The sequence below is a fragment of the Pollicipes pollicipes genome, unplaced genomic scaffold (assembly GCF_011947565.3).
Source record: "Pollicipes pollicipes isolate AB1234 unplaced genomic scaffold, Ppol_2.1 Scaffold_6686;HRSCAF=7923_pilon_pilon_pilon, whole genome shotgun sequence".
Taxonomy (NCBI): Eukaryota; Metazoa; Arthropoda; class Thecostraca; order Pollicipedomorpha; family Pollicipedidae; genus Pollicipes; species Pollicipes pollicipes.
The window spans coordinates 21,417,760-21,441,515 of record NW_023596921.1 but is presented as its reverse complement, the minus strand read 5'-3'; the positions used below and the strand labels follow the sequence as shown (position 1 = coordinate 21,441,515).

Genomic DNA, 23,756 nt, shown 5'->3' with positions numbered 1-23,756 from the left:
ACATATATATATATATATATATATATATGTATGTATGTACACAGACATAACTTGTATGCTTGCAACGCTTCGTCCGACATGGCCATAATCAGACAATTATAAATAAGCACAATATTCAATGAGCACTATACAGTGGTTTAATCTGCACATTGCTCAGTAAATCACAATAAGACATAAATTCAGTGAAAGTCGATCACGGGGGAAAAGCCTCAACGAACCGATGGATGTGATTCAGACAACAACAAAAAATGACGAGAGTTCGTTCAAGATTCCCGGAGGAACCATCAGAATGGCAAATCATCCCATTCTGGCTGTACGTGGAGGCCAACAAGCGGAGTGTGCCCCCTGCGTTGACCTGGCGGTTCATGACAGGGTCGTTGTCACGCATGTATACTGCCGTCAGCGCTTGGAGCTTCCGCCTGTCAGAGCAATGGACGAGGATGGTGGTGTTATTAATAACCAGTCTACTCAGCTGGCTGCGGTGAACCTTGAGATGACGACCAGGGCCTCCATCTTACAGATGCGCCCGCCGAAGGTCTTGGCCGCGTGGCCTATGTAGGTACCATTAGGGCGGTGCGGACAGTCGTCGGTATTGCAGCGAAACTGGTGTACTATATTGGCCATTTTTAGCACTGTGCCAAAGTGACCAACGTATCTGTCATATTACGCTGCAGCGTGCATTACTAAACAAACAGAATACGTTTTGTGCATGACATGCAAGGCGCAGTGTGCGAAACCATAAACGTTTGTCAGTTGTTTTTTTGTGTCCCAATGTCCGCAGGTACGTAGTGCTTGAACTGTAAAGGAGACAAGACGAAATACGTCACACTCTACAGCCAAATGTCAGAAAAACTGGTTAGTGTGTCCAGCCCCATCTAACATGGATGACATGCTAGAACGTGACATGAGCTTTGTTTTTATCAGTGAGCAATCCTTCATCACAGGACTTTGAAAGTATAGTGGCCTGCTTTGGCCATGAGCCGCATCGATGGACCATTGCTATTTTTCGATGGAAATTCGAGGGCATGTGGGTTGCAAAATACTGCCGACTTCTATTGAACTTCCCATAGTTTCTGGCCAAATCGTTTGTAGTTTGCGTTCACATCCATGTGACAGCTATTCAGACAGTCACGAGTCTCTGAAAGCAGTCTCCTTAAGTCAAACCTAACTGGTTACTCACAAATCTGCAATTATCTCTTCCCAAGTCATTGAGGTTGACCTCTGCATGTCACTAAATGCCAAACCATTGGTACCCCTGTCATTCCTTTGTTATCGATGAAATCCAGTTCATGGGGCATCATATTAATGCTCGTGATGTTTTAATTTCTTCACACTTGAGAAAAATCAAGATCAGAGGTCAACGTAACACATACACGACAACCTGGCATTTATTCGTTTGACTTAAGAAATACAGCCAAAATGGGTATCACAGTAGCACTCGTGATGTCTGCTTCGTTACACACCTGAGAAACTAACGTTCAGTGCTCAGGGTCAAGGTCAGAACAAGCGCAGCACACCCTGGAATTTTTTCGTTTACTTAAGAGATAAACAAAATGTGTCTCATGGTAGTGTCGTGATGCCTCTGCCTTTGTCAAGCTCGGAAAAATCCAACCCTGAATATCAAAGACTATGATCACAAAAACGCAGTACCCTGAGATTTATTCATTTACTTAGAAATACCACAGAAAGGGGCATCATATTAATTTTCAGGATGTCTGCCTTCGTACACTCTTGGAAAACTACCTGTCAAATTCTAAGGGTCAAGATAACAAAAAACAAGCACGCCGGCATTTATTTGTTTTTTAAATATCACACAAGGGTATTGTACCGATGCTAAGGGTGTGCACTCTCGCCGCCCAATCAAAAGCTCACTCCAAAGGGTAAAGGCCAAGGCCACACACAAACGCGGTACCCTGGGATTTATTAGTTCAGTTAAGAAATACACCAACATAGGCACCATGGTGTTGCTCGTGATCTTTGATTTCGACACAAATGGAGGAACAACTCTCAAGATAGAACTTCAAGGTCACAAAAACTTGACCTTTGATCTTCAGGCTTGGTCTTTCCATGTGCCACGAAAGCAGACACCACGGACATCACTGCGATTCCCACTTTGTTGTATTCCTGAAGCAAACAAATGATTTTCAGAGAACTATCTTTAAAGTGACCTTAAATTTGACCTCGAAAGCTAGTTTTTCCAAGCGTGATGAAAATTCGCGTCCTGCGCGTCGCCATGATTTTTAAAAAAATTTGATCCGAACCCTTTGAATGGACGGATTTCTGGGATCAGCGCTCACGCTAAGCAGTGCTTGTTGTGTGAGCCCTGACCCCTACCATCCGATCGCGCAATTCCAGGCAACGGCAGAATTTAGTGGCGAGAGCTTAACGTGCCACAATGCTCAGCACGGTCCGTCCTGCCCTCTGACGTCAACTGACCTTTAGCGCGGCCGCTGCCACCAGCCGCAGGCCATATCTGTCAAGGGCAAATAGCGGGCGCCTAAAGCGACTCGAACCCACCCCGCCACGGGCGGATGAATCGGGAGGCAGGCGCTCTAACCAACTGAGCCACCGGGACGGACTAAAATGATGATGTGATGCAATAATAAATAAAAATAATGATGCATATTTTGTTCTAATTATTAAGTGAACAGATACACGCTGGGAAATGCGTTTTTGTGACGTTGACCTGTGACCTTGAAATTAGATTTTTCTGGTAGAGAGAAAGCGAACTCTTCAGTAAACAAGTAAATACCAGGGTACTGCGTTTTTGTGACGCTGACCGGTGATCTGAAATTGTATTTTTCCTAGTAGAAAAAAGAAGATATTAGGATCAATATTTTGATACCCATTGTGTTGTATTTCTTAAGTAAACGAATGAATGCTGGTGTACCGTGTTTTTGTGATCTGACTTTTGACCTTGAATGTGAGTTTTCAAGTGTGACGAAAGTAAACACCCAGATAGTTGATATGATACCCTTCTGTGGTATTCATCAGCAAACGAATAGATCCCAGGGTACCGCGTTTTGTGGTCTTGACCTTTGATCTTGGAAGTAAGTTTTGCAAATGTGACGAAGGCAGACATCACGAACAACAATATAACACTCATTTTATTGGATTTCCTGATAAACGAAGGAGTTGCAGGCATTTAAGTTTGAACATTCCTTTACGTGTAGAGGTCAAACTAAATGACTTGGAGAAAAGTGGACTGCAGATTCGCAAGTAACTAATTAGGTTCGACGATAGGAATTCGCTTTTGGGAATATGAACGCAACACGGAATGCGAATGCGAATACGGCGCTAACTTGACCGATTAGTAAGACGCCTTTTGCTGTGTGAGATGTGGGAGGGGGGGGGGGGGGCGGAGGGGGTGACTTGCGTTTGACGCCTTTTACTGCGTGGAAGTGATAGCAGACGTGATTGTTTTTGCTATTCATATGATAACCAAACAAGCGGATGTGCTCTGTCGTCTTTGGGAATGCATACAGATAAAACTTACCTAGCATTCAAATATCCTTCCGTCATGGGTTGAGCATACAGAGTCTTGTATTTAGCAATCGCGCCGCACAAACTTACGGCTGAACTTGCTGTAATGTTTGCTGACTGGGCTTGGCATGCTCTGGCAATTTATATAAACAAAGTGAATGTACTTTGAACAGTCCATGGTTGTGGTGAGTGTGAAAAAAACATTGAAAATTACCATCATATGTTGAGCATATCTGTTAGAATAGACTTAGACGTGCGCATGTGTAATTTGCATGACCCGATGTGCCAAAGTTGACCACAGTGTAGCATTTTAGACCAATTTGGGATCAGGCAACATTGTCTGGTTCCCGGCCGATGGCCATTGCACATACATGTCAGACAGTGCTGCTCTCGCTTTCATGACTTGCAGACCGTACTTGCACTAGACCGTGCACTTCGTTGCATGCTTTTACCTACCCTGGTTGCGCAGATCTGACACAATTCATAAAAACGCCCGAAATCGGATCCATTGTTTGCGCACCATTGGACTGGATGCTCTGCAAACATCATCTCACGCTTTTGTCATTACCGTTGTCCGTTTTTCTTCCCCACTGGTTCTAATTAGTCTCATCTTACCGTGACGATGGGCGACACAATCCAAACCTATTTCGACCCGCATCCTTCAGCCTTCTTCTATTTAAAAATGTTAGATTTATCATGTCGATGGAATAGGAGGGAGAGGGGGGGGGGGGGTGAGGGGCTGAAATATTGTCAATGCTGGGTCGATGGAGAAAATCACCATCGGATCAAGCTGCCTAAAAGTGCCTTGGTTGTATTTCAATAAAACCTATGAAAAATGGTGCCATTTGTTACCGAAAATGTTGTTCTGGTGCAATGAGTGGTTGCAAACATCTAACCCCCTCAAATGCGTGACCGGTCAGACCAGGCCCGGTTGAGCTAAGCCCCTGAAGCTACAGCATTTCCAATTGTTGACATCAAGAGTCGCTCGGCCAGCGGCCTTGCTAGTAAGGTTTTTGATCCGTTATGGCTCACTGACGAAATATTCTTTTGAAATGTTTTTTGATATATTTGGCAGTCGTTTTGGAATATATTTCGCAATAACTCAGAGAAATGCGGTAAAGCAGGCCCTAAATCATACCGATCTAAAAATGCGACGATCTCAGGACGCGACAATAATTCAGCTGCAGGTAAGGATTGTTTGATTTGAATTACCGGATCACCCCGTTTGTCTCGTAGTTACAACAACAGCTTTGGATACAGGCAGCTTTGACTTCACTTGCAACTCAGCTTGTTCTAACTGATTTTAGAGGGCTCGGTATGATTATGGTGCGTGGAAATCACACCAATTATCTATATTAAGTGCTCTGTTACGACAAAAAAGTCAATCCAGCGCTATTCACAAAGCTTTTTTTGCTCCAGCCTGCTATATCATCGACGTATAACCTTTAACCACGCGTCCCTCTCTCGGATCCCTTGACAGACTTCTGACCTTTCAGACCTGCGCACGCGCCGCCCACCCCTCCCCTCCCCGTGGCCGCGAGCCCGACCAGTCCCCGGGTGCGGCGGCGGCCAGTCTCATCAGCTCCTCGCCGTCCGCCGGATGTCCACCATGGCGTCCGTCAGCCGGTGCGCGCGCCGAATGCAGCTGCTGGTCGGCATGGTGGGTCGCCGGCTGGCCAGCACGGCGGCCGTGACCGGTCCGGGCCGCGACCCGCGCGGGCCGCGCGCCGGCCGGACCGACCAGCCCGGCCTGGCCCAGGCCGGCCGGCTCGCCTACAGCGCGCTGCCCGCAGGTACGCATGCACAGGGGACGGGATAGAGACGGGACGGTTATCACAAGCCGTATCCTTGCGGCCGTTATTTGGGCTTAAAGGCGCGTCAACAATGCAGTCATCTTTTTCCTTGGGGTATTCTTAGACTGAAAAGCCCAAGAATGGGTACTTCTTGGCGTGTTTTATATCGCAACAACGTTTGTATCTGGTGGTGAACCCATAACTGACGAGTAAACTTGACTAACGCCTCATTGGACCGTAAGCGGCCGAGACAAAACGAACGTGACGCGGATGAACTGTCGGTCCGGGAATATCTTCTAAGTTGTATGACGGGGATCTCAGCCCTCTCAATGAACAAAAGTTTCCAATAAGTATACGAGCTATTCCAATAGACAAACTTGGCTGCGTTGTCCGCATACAGTTCATCTATTTAATTCGGGTAACGGCCGAGGTTCACCGCATGCCACATTCGTACTCCACGACATGTGGCGCTCGCAGGCAGACTTTCAGAGTACGCATGTGATACGCAATGAGTGGCCTGGTTGTAAAGGTTTTGTTCAGTGATTTTTGTTGGGAGCATGCGACTGGGTCATCGCACCTGTGCTTGAGACCCGACGGAAGGGGAGTTAACCGTGGAATCAACAGAATTTAGGTTACTTTAGCGCGTAGTCAATGGTTTTCAACACCTACGTGTGTTGGAATGGGGTTGCCGTATTGACGTTAACAATGAATCAACCTAAGTATATCTGTAACTGGTGACAGATATTCTTATTGTCACAGCTCTTATATGTATGGAGGAATTGATCAAGTATCTACATTACTATTTCGTAATATATATATATATATATATATATATATATATATATATATATATGTATATATGTATATACACATATATGCGGGTGTGTATTTGTAGGTGTATGTATGTAGTGTGTGTGTGTGTGTGTGTGTGTGTGTGTGTGTGTGTTGTGTGTGTGTGTGTGTGTGTGTGTGTGTGTGTGTGTGTGTGTGTGTGTGTGTGTGTGTGTGTGTGTGTGTGTGTGTGTGTGTGTGTGTGTGTGTGTGTGTGTGTGTGTGTGTGTGTGTGTGTGTGTGTTGTGTGACATACATGCTATTATATCACCCACATAACATTTCTGAATTGTTATGAATCCAAATGACTCCATCGTAGTGGTCTCCAGGAGTAAACCATATCTTGTTGATGATTTGTTTTACGGCTTCATAAAATCGGAGCCACTTTGGGGCTGTCCTGTGCCTCTCCGAATAAGAATCTGACTCCTCCCCAGGCGCTGTGATAAGTAATCGAAGTAGACCCAAAATTGTTGTGTACTGCGCAGAGAGTCGGAATGGAAATGCCGCACGAGCTGCAAGACGGAGTCGGAATGGAAGTAACCGCACGAGCTGCGAGAGGGAGTCGGAATGGAAATAGCCGCACGGCGAGACGGAGTCGAAATGGAGATAACCGCACGAGCTGCGAGACGGAGTCGGAGTGGAAATAGCCCCACGAGCTGCGAGGCGGAGCCGGAAAATGTTTCGGTAAAGCGTGTTTCCCGACAAGCGCTCTGTTTTAGAAAGGGCGACACCAGATCTCCGTACAATGCAGAACAGCACGTTGGCTCAGTTCCTTTAGCTCCGTCGGGAGGCGGCCATTCTCACTCGCGTCGCTAGCGAGTAGGAGATTAGGCACGCCCAAAGCCATCTGGTCGCTAATCGTAAAAAACTTAACAAAACCGACGGATAGTGTGGTGTCTAAAGAGCATGATGCTGCCAGCTTGGATCCTTTGGCGGAGCCATTGACCCTCCAGATCATATAAACATTACACTTGAGACGCGGAGTCGCAAAATTGCGACTCTTCGAGGCGCACTTTGGCCTTGGGAATGTCATCGAACTTGATAGGCGACCAGTATGCTGGTACATGATACCACACGAGGTCGGCAAAGTAATTTCCAAGACCAGATCGTTGCTGCATTCGTTGCGCTGAAGACCGTTGCTCAGCCTATTGTTGACAGGTTTCGGTCAGCTGGGTATTTTCATTTACACCAGGCTATTTTCCATGCATCTTTCAAAAAGAGTTAACCAAATCTAGGAAGTATTAAGCTCACTTGGGCCAACCACCCCGCAAACTTGCGGCCAAGTGAAACGAACGAAGTGCGAATAAAATGACGATGGTATTGTTCATTTTCCCGACCAAACTGTCCTGCAGTACGAACTGTGCTTGAAACTCACTGTTACTGCTCTATGTGACCAAGCAACATATGATAAAAATTATGCCCCACCTAGCAGCTGCGAATGATGCACTGAAGGCTGAGCAGTGAGAATTCACCAAAACTGTCCCCAAAATAAACGAATACACGTGCTTCTCGCCAGATTTGGCCCCTTTCTTCTCAAAAGTAGTAGGACTGGAGCCCACTTTGGGGAAGGAGGCTGGACTCCCTCAACTGAATTGTACGATCCCGGGCGGAAGATGCAACAATTAGCAAGTCCTGAAAACGCTTTGAGCCAGGGGTGTATGCAGAACTTCCTGAGGAGTACCGGGGTACAGGGGTACAATTTAAAAAAATCCACTTGCAACCGAGTGAAGCGCTCAGCAGACGCGCACAACTTCTTGCGTGTCTTAAAATACCATCGCATCTTCTTGATCTTTTTATTCTTACGAGTCTACATGCAATTCTATGCCATCCATATCAAGTCACGCACATATCAATGCGTGCCATAAATTTGGTAACGGGGTGGGGCACGCGCCCGGGGCAGCTACGTTTGTACTATGCTACTGGTTAAGCGTCCGCTCCTCATGTGATATTGTATTACTTTATGTCGCCTGGTTTGCGAGGCCGGTGAGATAAAAAAAAAAATCAGTAATTCATAGATGCCAGGCATCACTTGTCTGGAAAATGTGTGGAAAAATAGGACAATAAAATGTCCGGTGGACTGAAAGCTTTGGCCGATTGACGTAACACTGGATCTCAGCAGGTCAAAAATATTCGCCACACGCTCGCGATAATGTAAAAACATATCATGGCACATTATGGTAGCCATGGTTCTGCGACCTAGCGGGACCTGAGGCTTGTTTGCAAACATTTCACTATGGATGTAAAATCAACTGCGAGCAATTTTACTGCCTTTTTACTGTAACCGTTGATCATTTTTCCGTTCTCAGGAGGCTGTTTCGGGGATTTGGCCACGCATGGACTCATGCTCATAGTTAAATGGAAGCCTCTCCCAAAGCTGTGGTTGTTCTTGTTCCTTCGCCGTCCTGTACGTTTGACACCGTCGAATTTGCAAATGCTGCACAGTACTCACGGTGGATGTCCTGAGAGCTGACGTGGCCGCGCCATCAGTAACAGATCAGGCCCATGTAGTGTTACAGGGCGGCCAGTTGCGAACTGTGGCACGCCAGTCCCACAGACTGATCACGGCCGGCGGCCAAACTGTGTCGCTGGCCAGTGACAGATGATGTCCGCGGTATCGCATCACGGTAGCGGGTGATGTCCGCGGTATCGCATCGCAGTAGCGGGTGATGTCCGCAGTGTCGCACCGTGGTAACGGGTGATGTCCGCAGTGTCGCATCACGATAACGGGTGATGTCCTCGGTACCGCATCACGGCAGCGGGTGATATCCGCAGCGTTGCATTACAGCAACGGGTGATGTCCGCAGTGCCGCACCACGCTGACGGGTGATGTTCGCAGTGTCGTATCACGATGATGTTCGCAATGTCGCATCACGATAATGGGTGATGTCCGCAGTGTCACATCACGGTAGCGGCTGATGTCTGCAGTGTCGTATTACGGAACGGGTGATATCCGCAGCGTTGCATTACAGTAACGGGTGATGTCCGCGGTGCCGCACCGCGTTGACGGGTGATGTTCGCAGTGTCGCATCACGATGGTGATGTTCGCAGTGTCGCATCACGATGGTGATGATCGCATTTTTGCATCACGATGGTAACGTTCGCAGCGTAGGATCATGATGGTGATGATCGCATTCTTGCATCACGATGGTGATGTTCGCAGTGTCGCATCACGATAATGTGTGATGTCCGCAGTGTCCCATCACGGCAACGGGCAGTGGAGGGCCAGCATCCCGGCTCTGTAAAAAGAATACGCCATTTTCCGTAGGTAACTAACGGCGGTGTCTAGACAGCAAGCGGCGGTGTCCGCACAGCTCTCGGGACGGCGACCCTTGGTTCACGATCCGCCCTGCTGCGACAGGGGCGCCCCGGCCGGTCTGGCACGTGGAGCAGGCGGCCGACAACCGCGACGTCGGTAGCGTCGACCTGACCTGGAACAACGGCGATGTCGGCCAGTTCCCATACGTGTGGCTGCGGGACAGCTGCCTCTGCCCTGGCTGCTATCACCCCAGCGCGCTGAGTCGCAAGCTGCGCATCGACCAGCTGGACGTCGGCATCGTTCCGCGCTCTGTTCGGGTGCGTGTGCACGGATGATGCAGCTGGACAGGATCAGGTGTTGAGACGGACGTGCAGATGGGGTGTAAAAATTCAGGTGTCAACTCCGAGCACAGATTCTGGCAGGTCAAATGCATTTGAAAGACAGATTTAGAATACGTGTGTGCTTTCAACATCAATGTGAGAGCACGAGGTCCTTTTTCTAACAAAATCTCGGCTAGCTACATTTCGAATACCGACCAAAGACACCCCGCCAACACACCACGCGACTACGCTCTCCGACTGCGCTGTTGCAGAACGACCCGGATGCCCAGGAGGTAGTCATCACCTGGCCGGACGGCCACGTCTCCCGCTTCCCACACGACTGGCTGGGCCAGCGCCAGTTCACGCCGCAGCAGCTGAAGGAGCGCAAGAAGGAGCAGGCCGGACCCAGGGTCAGCGCCGCTCTGCTGCCCCTGAAGATGGCCGGGCTGTGAGGGCGCGCGGCTGCATGGGAGGAGGTGCTGGGGATTTGGAGATTGTGGTTGTGTGTGGCGAGAGACTGGCGACCAATGTGGCGAGCGAGTGTGGGCACGTGTCAGGAGATTGTGGCTGTGGGTGGCGAGAGACTGGCTGCCAATGTGGCGGGCGAGTGTGGGCACGTGTCAGGAGATTGTTGCTGTGTGTGGCGAGAGACTGGCGGCCAATGTGGCGAGCGAGTGTGGGCACGTGTCAGGAGATTGTGGCTGTGTGTGGCGAGAGACTGGCGGCCAATGTGGCGAGCGAGTGCTGGCACGTGTTAGGAGATTGTGGCTGTGTGTGGCAAGAGACTGGCGGCCAGTGTGGAGAGCGAGTACTGACACGTGTCAGGAGATTGTGGATGTGTGTGGCGGGAGACTGGCGATCAGTGTGGCGAGCGAGTGTGGGCACGTGTCAGGAGATTGTGGCTGTGTGTGGCGAGAGACAGGCGGCCAGTATGGCGAGCGAGTGTGAGCACGTGTCAGGAGATTGTGGCTGTGTGTGGCGAGAGACTGGCTTCGTGTGTGGTGAGAGGTTGTGACTGCGTGTGGTGAGCTCTGACTGTGTGTGGTGAGCTGTGACTACGTGAGGCGAGAGATTGCGCCTGTTTGTGGCGAGTTACTATGAGGTGAGGGACCATGAATCCTGCGAGCCATTAGGGCCATGCGCCAGGGAATTAATGCCTGTGGCTATATCACATCTTCGTGTATTGATAGATTGTGGTTGTGTGTGACCAATTTGTGTGTATTGATATATATGGTTTGTGTATTTGTATTGTGATTTTGTTTGTGAATTGATACACTGTGGTTGTATGTGCAAAAAATATGGCTACGTTTGACAAGAGATTGTGGTTCTGTTTGATGAGTTTGTGGCTCGGTATGTCAACATATTGTGGCCGTGTAATGAGAGACAATGGATGGCGCGGAGAGACATTGTGACTGTGTGACTAGAGACAATGAATGGTGCGGAGAGACATTGTGCCCGTTTGATGGAAAGTGATGGACGGCCTGGATGGTGCTTGACGCCATGTGTAGGACAGTGCGACTTCCCAGCAGATTGATTGTGTCTGTATTTGCTGAAGACTGACATTACAGGTCTGTGAGTCATGTGGCCGCCCGCGATGCATAGCCCACAAATATGTGGACGTGGCTTGAGTGTGTGTGCAAAAATGGGTACACATGAGCTTGTGCCATTTTTGGCCCTTCACTATCCTGCTTGACAGGTGCGAAATTTAATTTGGCCTTACAATCCGACACGCCTGTCTGGATTTTAGAATGGTTGAGAAAAGCATGCCTTCTAAGAAAGGCATAAAGGTCATTGGCCTTAACATGAAGGGCTAACTGGTAGCCACGCCACCTGTGATGCATGCAGGGAATGCAGGCGTCAATACGGAAGTAACTCTCCAGCACCCGCAAGTGCCCTTACCTGAAAGGCTAACCAGCGTCAATTGCCGTCCACCGTCCTGCAGACGGTGCTGTGGGACCGGGCCGCCATGGAGCATAGCCTGTTCAAGGTCGACTACAAGGAGCTGCTCGGAGACCTGAGCGTGCTGCGGGAGACGCTCCACCGACTCATCTCCCACGGCCTGCTGGTGGTGCGCAACACCCCGATCCGGTTCGGCGTGGTGGAGGAGATCGCCTCCCGCCTCGGGCACACCAGGATGACACACTACGGGTGAGGCGGCCATACCAGAATGACACACCACGCTCAAGATGACCACGCCAGGATGACATTGACGGTCATGCCAAGGTGACACATCATGGATAAGGCGGTGACACCCGAATAAGACACTACAAATAACATGAACGGTAGCTATGGTGGCTGCGTATTCGTTCCAGGCGTGCCGTCGCAGTCCGTGTGGTACACGTTCGGTTACATCTATATGGGTTGGTGCCAGGATTGATCAATGCATTTCTGGGTGCATTTGCAACACAACAGCCAAAACAGTCACCAGTGAGATGCCTTCAGGAAATGGGACGGATGACGTAATTTGAGCTGCACGACCTTGTAGCTTTCATGGTGAATCTCGTATGGCTTATGCTGCAGCATCTTGTGCTGGAGACCGGCTTAGGAAAACGCGACATTGGCCCGTTACCGCATTTGCTGCATCATTACAGACACTTAGCGCATCAGCCGAGCGATGTTTGTCACAGCGGTATCTTCCCTTGCTGCCGAGAGCTGACCAATTCTTAAAATGCCCCGTAACGGGCGCCCATGGTTTGAGTCCACTGCGTGATCGGCTGAGCAAAGCAAGTTACACTTTGTCAGTACAAAATTCTGTCTTCTCTGTCCAAGTGTATCGGTCTGAAGCGTACGCTGGTTCGTCAACATACGGCCTACGAACCAGGCTTTGACTTGTTTAGTGCATTTTCTGCGCAATTCGCATCCTTCTCGCTCCTTGTGTTGATCGAGTAGAAAGACCATATTTGGTTAAACGCGGCATGTTGCAGGAAATGATCTCCTAATCTAAGATATTTTGGCAAATATCCGAACAGATAGACATAACGATATGTTACGACCGGCAATTCTTACTGCTAAAAACTGTAATGTTTTGCGATAAGAAGCCATCAAGATGTTGGTTTTTAGGGACGCCGCACCAGCAGCGGCCGGGTGATTATGTCAATTTTTTCCTACAGTTAATGTAAGACTTAGGCGGCCTGGTGCCGTACTTCTAACTGCCACAAATGTCGTCGCCTGCTTAATCCTCGTCCGAATTCGCAGTTTTTCATAAGGCGGACTAGTGAGGAGGGGGTGTCGATGCGATCCTCCTGTCGTTTCCAAGCTAACGAAAATAGAGCCTCGCGAAGAAAACGAATAGTGGATTGATCGGAATAAAATCTCGTGACTCACGATTATTAACACTTTTTATGCTGTACGGTCAATGACTGACACCACTAGGGGAGGTCAAATGTCGTTTTTTCTTGAAAATCTACCGACTTCGGCTTTTCACGACTTAGTTGTGAACTACGTCACACAACACCATGCAACTCACACAGGCCTGTCCCTTTTTTAAATAGGAACACTTAAAGTATCGTTGTTTGTGTTTTGAACAAATATGCAAGATGCAGGGCTCCGTTCATGTAGTATTGTCGGCCCGTCTCTCTCGTCGGCGAGTTCGTCGGTTTCCGTCAGCCGCCCGTACCGGCCATGGGTAGCCGTGCAGTGTTCCTAAAATACCGTTACAGCTAACAAACCAGAAAGTTCGAGACGTTTTACCATGAAAATACGCTCAATGAATTACCCGGAGGCTACTGAAAATTTGGGCGCAATTATCCCATAGAACGGAGAGCTATTCTCAAAAATCGTAGGAGGTTGCGTCAACTCCCTTCCCTCGCCTCTTATGGGGACAAGGGGTAAGTAATCGCCCTACATGACACCTCCGTCCCTTACGCAGAAGGGCTGTGCGAGTGAGTTTGTTCACGGGGAACACATTTGAAGCCCCGTTGAGAGCAGTGTCCAGACGGGGGGCCATTGTCAGCTGTCGGCCACAACAACCCGCAGCATCCAGCCACCAGCACCTGTGGCGAGGCTGCAGCTAGTGCAGGACCAGGGCTAACATGTTTTTCTGTGCGGCCAAGTGCTGTAGACCTTGTCGAAGTCGTGTCGCCTTGAACCTTTCCCGCGTAAGAAGTGCGCAATGCCATGCTGGTCGCTTTTCGGAGATTACTTTGGTGTCGTTGTCTAGGTCTGGCGAACGTCAGAACGTTTCACATGATTGACGTTTGGTGTATACAAGCATGGCCACGGACATGGGCGTGCTTAAAGCAAGCGACTGAGGTTTTTGCACGACGCGAGGCTTTAACGAGTGTAGTTCGCGGGTGCCTACACTAACTCTCGGGCGAAGAGCATACATCAGACTCGAAGATATATTCGTCATTGTACTGCCATTTGGAGCGATGCAACATCTACGTAAGCTGTCTGATGGCTACCTGTTAAACTGGTTGAACTAACCGTATCAAGTAAATTACCTGCCTCTGGCAGTTAATAGATGATCACGTCTGCTACGCCCACAGGAAGACATTCAGAGTGATGAGCAAGCTGGACGCCAATAATCTAGCATACACCAGCGAGACCCTGTCACTGCACCTGGACCAGCCCTATTACGAATACATCCCTGGGGTGAGTGCAGCATTGGCAACGTCCGCCGAGAAGTGTCTATCCCCGAAGTGACCTTACCCACAGGCTGAACAAATGCGGAGTCATGCACTTTATTCCGGTGTGCAGTAACACGTTTGGGAATGCGTAAAAGAAATAAGACTGTATAAATCTGTAAAAATTATCACGAGAAGCTTAATGCAGTATGTCAATTTAACTTAACAACACTATCAGGCTCTAGCTTGTTGTTGAAGCTGCTCTCGCCGACCTCTTAAGTGTTCGTTACACCGCAAACAGTCAATGGACTTCGCTACAACTGGCTGCGGCTAATTATCGCGTCACTTTTACATATTGACCCATCATCAAATTTTCCTAGAAGTTGAAAGCTTTGGTGCGAATTCTTTTGTTTGTTCATCCGGTCCTCCTGTGGTTACAATGCTTTCCTCTTAAGCAACAGGCATGCTATGCGTCGAGGGTAAAAAAAACAAAACAAACACAAGGCATTAAAGTATATGGTTAACAAAAATGTGCGCCCCATTTAATTTTAACTCGCTGGGGAATCATATGCGCGCAGTTGATTACCCAAGTTTGTCTACAGTCGTAGTCTGAGCTGGACATTAATTGAGCTCAGTTTTCCTAGTTTTAGAGATAACGATCCTGACGTGCTAAAACGGCTTAGAAACCCCTGGCCGGCGCAGCGGCTTAGAAACCCCTGGCTCATAGAGGGAGAAACATGGCAGAGGGCTGAGATAACCTGCATATGGATGAATGTCTTATATTTGTGGCCTGTGTCATGACAAGCGTTTCGCTCACCGCGAAGTCGTGGGCATGTGTTTGCCAGGCGCTGCTTTCTTGGCCCCTGAGCGTATGCACGGCGCGTCACTATCAAGTCACGTGACTCACGACGACTGCTCAAAGCAACGTCGCATATGCATTTTTTGTTCCGGGGCTCGTCTGCAAACGTCGTAGCGGCTGTGCTGGTCCAAATAAACAAATACCCGGATATTACCAGTATGAACTGGATTTTTCCGGTATAAGTTGGTGGCTGTTACTGCGAAACCCAGCGACCCATGATGCGTCAACCAGCAATGGCAAATGACGCCAGAGTCGACTGCAGGGGCAATGTCTGGTGCTCTAGCCGTTGCACCTCCCGTCAACTTACAAGGAGCCTCCATGGCCTGTCAACGTAAAGGTTATTGCGCGACAATCTAGTGTTTTGAAGGAGCATGTATGAAACATTGCTCAACGCTTCGCCACGGGCCATCGTGACATACTGAAAAACGTCACACTCTGGCAAGCTAAGCGTGCTCTGTTGCCTCTGGATGATGATGATTTGGTGTTCCGGGGGCCATGGCCATATACGCAGACTTGAGAGCGTGTTCCGCTCTTTGTCCTGCAGGCATAGCATCTAGCTCTTGGTGCTCCGCGCCCAAACCCCATTCGAAATATGTACTCAAGTGCTGACCGAGTCTTCCTTGGCGGCCGCGGCAGGTGCAGATGCTGCACTGCATCTCCCAGCACGTGGGGAGCGGCGGCGAGAACACGCTGGCCGACAGCTTCTACGTGGCCGAGCTGATCCGCCAGCAGCGGCCCGACCTCTTCAAGCTGATGTCCGCCATGCCTGTCGAGTTCGACGACGTCGGCGTCGAGAAAGAGGAGGACCAAGACTGTCGCTTCCACAAGGTCCAGGAGCACACCGTGTTTAGGCGAGTGACACCGCTGGAGGCGCCGTGGCCAGATCGACAGTCTCGTGCGTGTGGCTTTGGCACACGAGCCCACATTGCCCAATCATTGCATCTTGCCAAATCAGGCAGTCTCGACGTCGACAGTCAGTTTCGTGTTTCCGTTCGGATAGCAAACTGGTGCTGGTACTCCGACAGTGGGCTCCTTGGGCTCAGCCCCAGCGTCGATTTCTTCCTTCGACGATCCGTCTTAAGCGTCCTGCTCAACTCTGTCTCGTGCCTTGATGCCTTGATGTTGTTAATCTCGCGAGTACAGGTCCGATGTCACTCTCGTGGGTCGCTCGATATTACTCTCGTGGTTCGATATCACTCTCGTGGTTCACTCGATATCACTCTTGTCGTTCAATATCACTCGCGATTCACTTGATATCACTCTCGTGGTCCGATATCACTCTCGTGGTCCGATATCACTTTCGTGGTCCGATATCACTTTCGTGGTCCGATATCACTTTCGTGGTCCGATATGACTCTCGTGGTTCGATATCACTCTCGTGGTCCGATATCACTTTCGTGGTCCGATATCACTTTCGTGGTCCGATGTCACTTTCGTGGTCCGATAACACTTTCGTGGTCCGGTAGCACTTTCGTGGTCCGATATCACTCTCGGTTCCGCGCGTCCGGCCGCAATGTAAGCTTCATCTTTCGACAGTGGGTGTCGCGTATCTCACTACTTTTCAAGGGTGAGAGGGGTTCAGGACCTTCAGAGGTTAGGGGTGAAAAAGTGCCCTTTCTTTCACTGACCAAATTTGCAACAGCCTGAATGGCCACATGGAGCCATATCCATACGATACCGTTGTGATACAACTTGCGATGCGATAACCTACACAAAATGCGATAAACTACGCAAGACAAGTATGAATTAAATTCAATGCGTCATAAACATGCCAAACATTAGCATTGTGGCTGTGCTTGCTTAAAGACTTTCATATGCTGACCAAAGTCTCATTTGCTGGGCATGCCAAAGGCGCGCAGGTGCGCGGGTGGCCGGCGCAGCGTGCTTAAGGCCGGTGAGCCGTTCAAAGGTCGGTTCGGACCTAAGACGTCGCATGTGTGGAGAAAGGTGTGAGCATGTGTCGTCAACGGCCGTATTGCGACCATCAGTTACACGTAAAAAACCCATGCGCCATTTACGGCACGTTGAGAGATACCAGTGTCAGCTTTCGCATGGTTCAATGTATCCACGAAAGTCCCTCGTCACCGCTCTGCTATCAGATCGCACACTCTCCTCGACGTGATAAGCTGCATGATATTAATTTGAGAACTACTTTATTGTTTCATGTTGCAGCTACGACCCGTCTCTAAAACTGTAGTGCCCAAAATGAAATTCCATAGCTTTTCATGGCTTCCAAATTCAAATTTCTAGGCTCTATTATCCGCATCAGGGAAATGCTTTCCAATCTAGAACTAACGAACGGAAATCCAGCACTGAACTAATTGTTTACTGGCCTGGCTTACATGGGTGACCTAACCGCATTAAGAATCGTGCTTAGCGGGGACGCTCGATTATTTCGGATTTCGGTGCAGCGTCCATTTCGTCATATGACGACCCTGTTTAGTGTTTAGCAGCACTTCTGGTTTCAGCGTAGCTCAGAGAACAAAATCGCGGCTTTTCCTTATAGCATTTGGGTAGCTTACATATAACATATAACCGCTCACAGCACTACGCATCACCCTGATTCGCCATTTTTCCTGGCGCGGACTTACGAGTGGGGGGAGGGAAGGGATCGATGCGACCATCTGCCATTTACAAAGGAAGAAAGAAAGAACTTAGTGGAAAACACTGGTGGATTTAAAGATATGCTTAGATCGGTAGTATGTTTCATGTTGCTTTATCAATGATTGACCACATTATGTAAGCCAGGTCAAACGTCAAATTTTCCCGAACATTACATTTTTCAGTCTTATACGCTAATATGTACGAGACCAGGCCTCGTAACAACACAAAATCTAAACGGGTATACTTCCATTTACATATTGAGCGCAATGCTGCAGAGCTTCATGTTTTTCAGCGTAGTTTATGATGTATGACCATATAATGTATGATGTATAATATCAGCCCGCAGCGGACGTTTCGCGGCATCGTGAATGCCGCTCGGCGCCCGTGCCAGCTGCAATTCGCCGTACAGTATTCCTAGAAAAAACACCGCTGCTACGGAGCCATGAATGCCAGACGGAAACCGCACGATGGATGCTCCAGGCTGGTAAACATTTGAGTGCGGCTGGACGACATGCCGGAAAGGCATCCTTACAACGCCGTTGGGGAATGGCATCGACACGCCCCCTCCCCGCTGTCAGGGCGGTGGTTACGGAGTTGCAAGCACTTGGTACTCACTATAGGGGGTAATAGCATCGCAACATTTCACCGCTGCGTCTCTACATCTCTCCCACATCTACCGATAGACATGGGCTTCAATCACCTGATGATGGCAATATACACAACTTAGATATCAAAGATGCAAGATCACGCATTTTAGTGCATACCTCCAGCGCCCCTGCGCCGGTTAAAGAGAGTGCTTCACATTAGTGTGGGTGTTTGGGTGAACTGAGATAACCATTTTGGAGATCATTTAGTGGAGTTTACAGCTTTATCTCAACGTCCCAGGGCATTGGAAGAACACTGTCAGCACTGATCTATGACGTCAGCGCTGATATAGAATAGTTTGTAGCATGCTTCTGTCATCAGCTAGAAACTATACGGTTGGAAACTATGTAATTTGGAAGCATTTGGTGTCCTAGCATGCTCATGAAAATGTTCCAACACGTGTTCTGCGCAAGCACACGCTGCAAACGTTAGCGAGTTGATATGAACACTAAGCTCTTAGTACCGTTTGACTAGGATGGCCTATTGAAATTTGATTATCTCTCGCGCAAATAGCCAAGGCAGCTGACGTGTCCTTACCACCGAACTGCCTACCACGTATCAAAGTAATTTGACTCGATCTTCGCGATTTGGTGACCAAGTAGCTCGCGAAAACGCCCACATTTGTCACCGATTACATCCCATAAGTCGGAAGCTTTTTCACCTCTACCGGCGGTCACTTTCACACATGCCGGCAGTCCTTCGCGCACGCGTTCCACGTTGTAAGCTTGGTGCAGTCACTAACAAGTTAACCTAATCAAAGAAGGTTTGAGAGTCAACTGCCAGAATGCAACGGCAAACAATAGCAATAGCAATACACAAACAATAGCAATATGTCAGCGCGCGGTTTTAACACAAACAGTAACAATATATAGATGCACTTAACCAAAGTCGTCGAAGACATCTTCGCATAGCTATGACCTCGGGATTGGAGACGTCCAATGACCAGAGCCTTATGTAATCTAAGCTGTCATGCACATTCATGTTCGATGTCACAGTCGCGCATGTGGTAGTGACGTCATCACAGTCGCAGATGTCTTAGTTACGTAAAAGGGTTCACCAAACTGTGACCACTGAAAGTGTATGTGTGTTTTACTTATCACACTGGAATTTAAACACCACATGACAGGGCGCGTCATCGCCCTGGATTATCATACGTGATCGTATTGGTCATGACGTGCTTTCATTTATCTGGGCCGTGCTTGCTCTCGCCCCGTGTGCCCTTAATCTTCGTCATATTGAACCGTTCTGGTATTTTTTCTTCTTTACATGTAGAGATTAAAATGGTTCTCAGCGAATGCTAAAACACACACACACACACACACACACACGCACATACATACACACACACACACACACACACACACACACACACACACACACACACACACACACACACACACACACACACACACACACACACACACACACACACACACACACACACACACACACACACACACACACACACACACACACACACACACACACACACACACACACACACACACACACACACACACACGCACGCACGCACGACATCACAACCGCCACTACCGGCACCGCCCGCGACCCGCCGCAGCTGACCCCGAGGAGCAGCGCCGGCGCGGCTTTACGCAGCCGCTGAAAAAGCAGCGCGCAAAAAACCATGCGCTCATAACAGGTCAGAGTCTATGGCTCTCAAACACAAAAAACGGAGCCTCCGTGCATGTGCTTTCAGTGACATTTGCCATACATCTTACATATTGGGTAGCCGAACATCTCAACTTTTATGTTCAAATTTGTCTACCGTCCCGGCTATTGCAGCCGAGAAATATTGTAATGTCAAATATTGTAATGTCCACCTTTTTGTAATCTTCGATTAGTTTGCGTGCAAAGCTGTCTTGGCATCGAACCCATTCCTTCGATATCATATATTTACCAATCGTGTCACACAGGTTGACTAATGTTCTGTTATTCACGAGAAGTAGGACAAGACAAAGTAGGATATCCCAAAATCGAAACGTTTTACTCTTATGTAGCAGTTTCACATGCTTTACCTGGACGCTGATGGGTTCACAGTTCTCATTGAAGCTCTATTTTTTATCTTGGGGGTAATCGTCCTATTGTTTTTGATTCGTTGCAGAACGGACGGAGAAGGCAATGTGAACCAAGTGTGCTTCAACAACCCGACCCGCTCATACCGCCTGAACGTGCCTTTCGACTTAGTGAAGCCCATGTACGAGGGGCTGAAAATGTTACATGACTTGTGCATGGAGAAGGAAAACCACATGCTGTATAAAATGGCAGACGGTAAGTCTGAACCACTTAATAATTCTTGTAGGTTACACTGGTTGACGATATTTCTAGGCTAAGTTTTTTAATGAGCTCTTGCTTGAAAATTCTATCATTGCAGTAAAGAAATCGCCTGTACATATTTATGAGGACCGCTTTCCATACTGCATGTGTGCTCAATGGATTTACAATAACATAGACAATTCCTGTCAAGACGCTTGCCGGGCCGTTTGTTTTACACCTGCCCGTGCCGAGGCTGGAGATTTCACCACTATGAATTCGTAACTAACAACCAACCATCATGTCTTGAAGAGCGTCTATAAGGCCGGACATACAGCAGCACGAACCACATGAGCGTCAGGGTGCCGTGTCCGGGCCTGTCAGCATCAGCTCCGCTCCCGCAGGCGACGTGCTGGTGTTCAACAACCGACGCGTGATGCACGGCCGGCGGGGCTACACGGTCACCTCCGACAGCACGCGCACGCTCGAGGGCGGCTACATCGACTGGGACGAGATCCTGTGCCGCTACCGTACCGTCTCCGACCTGCTGCGGAGGCCGTCGATGCGGCGCTAGAGCCGGCAGCCACGGGCCTCTGCCGCGGGCCTCTGCCGCAGGCCTCTGCCGCGGGCCTCCGCGGGCCTCTGCCGCGGGCCTCTGCCGCGGGCCTCTACTAGAGCCGGCAGCCGCTGGCCTCTGCCGTGCGGACGGATCACGACCGTGACGGCGGCTGGAGAGGTCGGCAGAGGCTGGTTGTCCGCGGCTGGAGAGGTCGGCAGAGGCTGGTTGTCCGCGGTGGGAGAGGTCGGTCCGGCTCGCTCCACGCCGGTGCGCCGTTCAGGGCCGTCAGTGGACGCGGTATTGACATGTTGACGCTGTCGGCGCGCGCTGGACCAGAGTTTGGCCGGTGTCCTCTGCCAGGGGCGGTTCTGTGCTGGCGGCTCCTGAGGTCTGACTAACAAGGTGCTCTTCAGCTCTCCTAGAACGGTGCTGCTGTGATCCGGGTCATTACGCATCTTGGTAGCTTTAATAATTAGTAGTGCATTTTAAGTGTTACTATGCTAACTCACTCAGTGCTTCGTCATGGTGCAATATGACAACGAAGAAGAGACTCACGCAAAGAAGAGACTCACACCTGTCCAAACTTGCAGGATGTGGCGGTTTCACTTCGCTTTGAGATTTACTGCTTGTTTATGCTGGTCGTAGGAGTGAAAGCTAGGTACCGGATGCCTTGACTGTCTCACCTTGAGAGACTTATTTAATCGCGCGAATCGGAACGGGTCTGGCTGGTACAGAGTCTGGTGAAGGTGCTTATCGCTTATAGTGAAAATAAATGTGCATGAAATAGTTGCGCGTATTATCTAAAGTCGCCTGATGACGCCTGATGTCTGATGTGATGCCAGTCTGGGAATGTTTTATACTTCCTTCACATGAAAACCCAAGAGGCAACATCCCTTCATCAAGCCATGCGCGAGACTTTCAAGAGACGTGAGATTTTTTCTGAAGCCCAGAAAGTACCGGTCTTCAAACGGTTAATAAAACGGTTAACACCTGAGACAAGACGTGGTGTGGATTCATCATCCATGTCACAGACCTCAAGCGCTTCAAAAAGCTTCTAACGGAGCGCAGAGTTATCGACGAACCGCGGAGAGGCTGGCAACTGAAGTCGGGAGGAGAACCGGCGGGGAGTCTCTGCTCAGTGCGAGGCGGCGAGTGCCGTGCCAGTGCATGGTTTGTACGGCAGTGTCGCAGAGAACTCAGAACAAGATCACATGCCGCCGAGCTGCTGCCGCTGCTGCTGCCTGCTGTCGAGGCTGAACACACGCAGGCACCTAATGCTGGCTAGTGTTCAGAAAACAAATTGAAGTTCCTACTGGATTATTTCCATATCTATCGCACAATACTGAAACACTTCACTGTGCCTGAACATGCGCTCAGTTTCGGCGACAGTTTGACAGCCTGTGTACAGCGCCCGTGAAACCGCACTGAAATTAGGCCCCTGACTCGTAAGGCCTTTACGGGCTAGGTAGAATTGTGGGGACGTATCGTATCGTATCGAGTAAAAGGGACGTAAAACGTGTCGAGCGGGGGAATCCACGTATTAGGCAAAGTGCTTTCTTAACAATCTGGGGTAGGCTTGGGCACGTTTAAAGTTATGCAAAACAGGGGTACGCCAGCAGGCTTATGAAATGTTCTGACTCTCCTTAAAGTTGACTAGAATGTGGAACAAGAACCAGGTTCACTACAGGCTTCTCATTTCCCCACATGCACCAGTGAATCTTGTGCGGGGAATGTCCAGCCAGATACCAGAAATATACTTCAAGAAATAAATGCAGTTTGAGAAGAAATCATCCCACAAGAACGATGTCTCGTCAATAGGGCCAGAATTTAGATTATTCTCTATCTTATATTTTGAAATCTTTTTGGGAACCACTCTACTCAAAATCAAACTATTGAGGGAATATTGACGCGCTGAGAGCGGACGGCCAGCGAAAAGAAAGGGCATCGCTCAAAGGGTGATGTAGCAGCTCTCCACGCCCGCTGCCAAAACACGTTTCGGTGATGCCTTTAAAAAAGTAAAGATTCCGTACACTCGCCTGTTTCCAGCGACCGCCTTTGACAATGGTGCGTCTCGACTATTACGGGCTGTTATTGCCGAGACTCGGGCTGTTCCGATCCGGGGGGGGGGGGGGGGGGGGGGGAGTGCTGGCAGCGACTTGCACCGTTGCTCGCCAGATCACCGAGGTCGAGGGTTCGTCCAGTGATGGCAAGACAAACAAACCGGGCCTGGACTATCTGCGACACGTGCAGAACGCCGACCTCGGCAGCAGGGCACGTGGACCCGACCGGGACAAACGCAGTAAATTTTCTCCACTAAGCGGGACGCAATCGCTACTAACAAAGAGCGGACGCCAACACCACGATGCTTCTCAGAATCTCAGAAAAAATACACAAGCAGAGGTCTTCGGAGCATTAGGCCATGAAATTACTCAGAGGGTTATGGGCTTTCGCTGTGACTTTCTACGAGTGATGTTGCATGCAATACGTTTGTTTTTGTTGTGAGCTTCGCGGCAGTACTAGCACGCGCCCTGGTGGCCTGCTAAATACCCTTCGATCGAGTGTGGGGGGGG

At 49.3% G+C, this 23,756-nt stretch overlaps 1 protein-coding gene across 1 annotated transcript; it reads left to right on the top strand.

Annotated features, from left to right (window-relative positions):
• Nucleotides 1-771: 771 nt before the first annotated feature.
• Nucleotides 772-21,992, top strand: LOC119108052 (gamma-butyrobetaine dioxygenase). The gene is made up of 8 exons (XM_037231635.1): nt 772-781; nt 9,466-9,680; nt 9,956-10,093; nt 11,626-11,831; nt 14,171-14,276; nt 15,744-15,958; nt 20,479-20,645; nt 21,032-21,992. The coding sequence occupies exons 1-8, from the start codon at nt 772-774 to the stop codon at nt 21,199-21,201; spliced, it is 1,227 nt and encodes a 408-aa protein (XP_037087530.1). The 3' UTR covers nt 21,202-21,992.
• The last annotated feature ends 1,764 nt before the right edge of the window (nt 21,993-23,756 follow it).

Coding starts and splice junctions, on each gene's coding strand:
- LOC119108052 (XM_037231635.1), top strand. Junction 9,681..9,955: donor TCGTTCCGCGCTCTGTTCGG/GTGCGTGTGCAC, acceptor GCGCTGTTGCAG/AACGACCCGGATGCCCAGGA. Junction 10,094..11,625: donor AGGAGCAGGCCGGACCCAGG/GTCAGCGCCGCT, acceptor ACCGTCCTGCAG/ACGGTGCTGTGGGACCGGGC.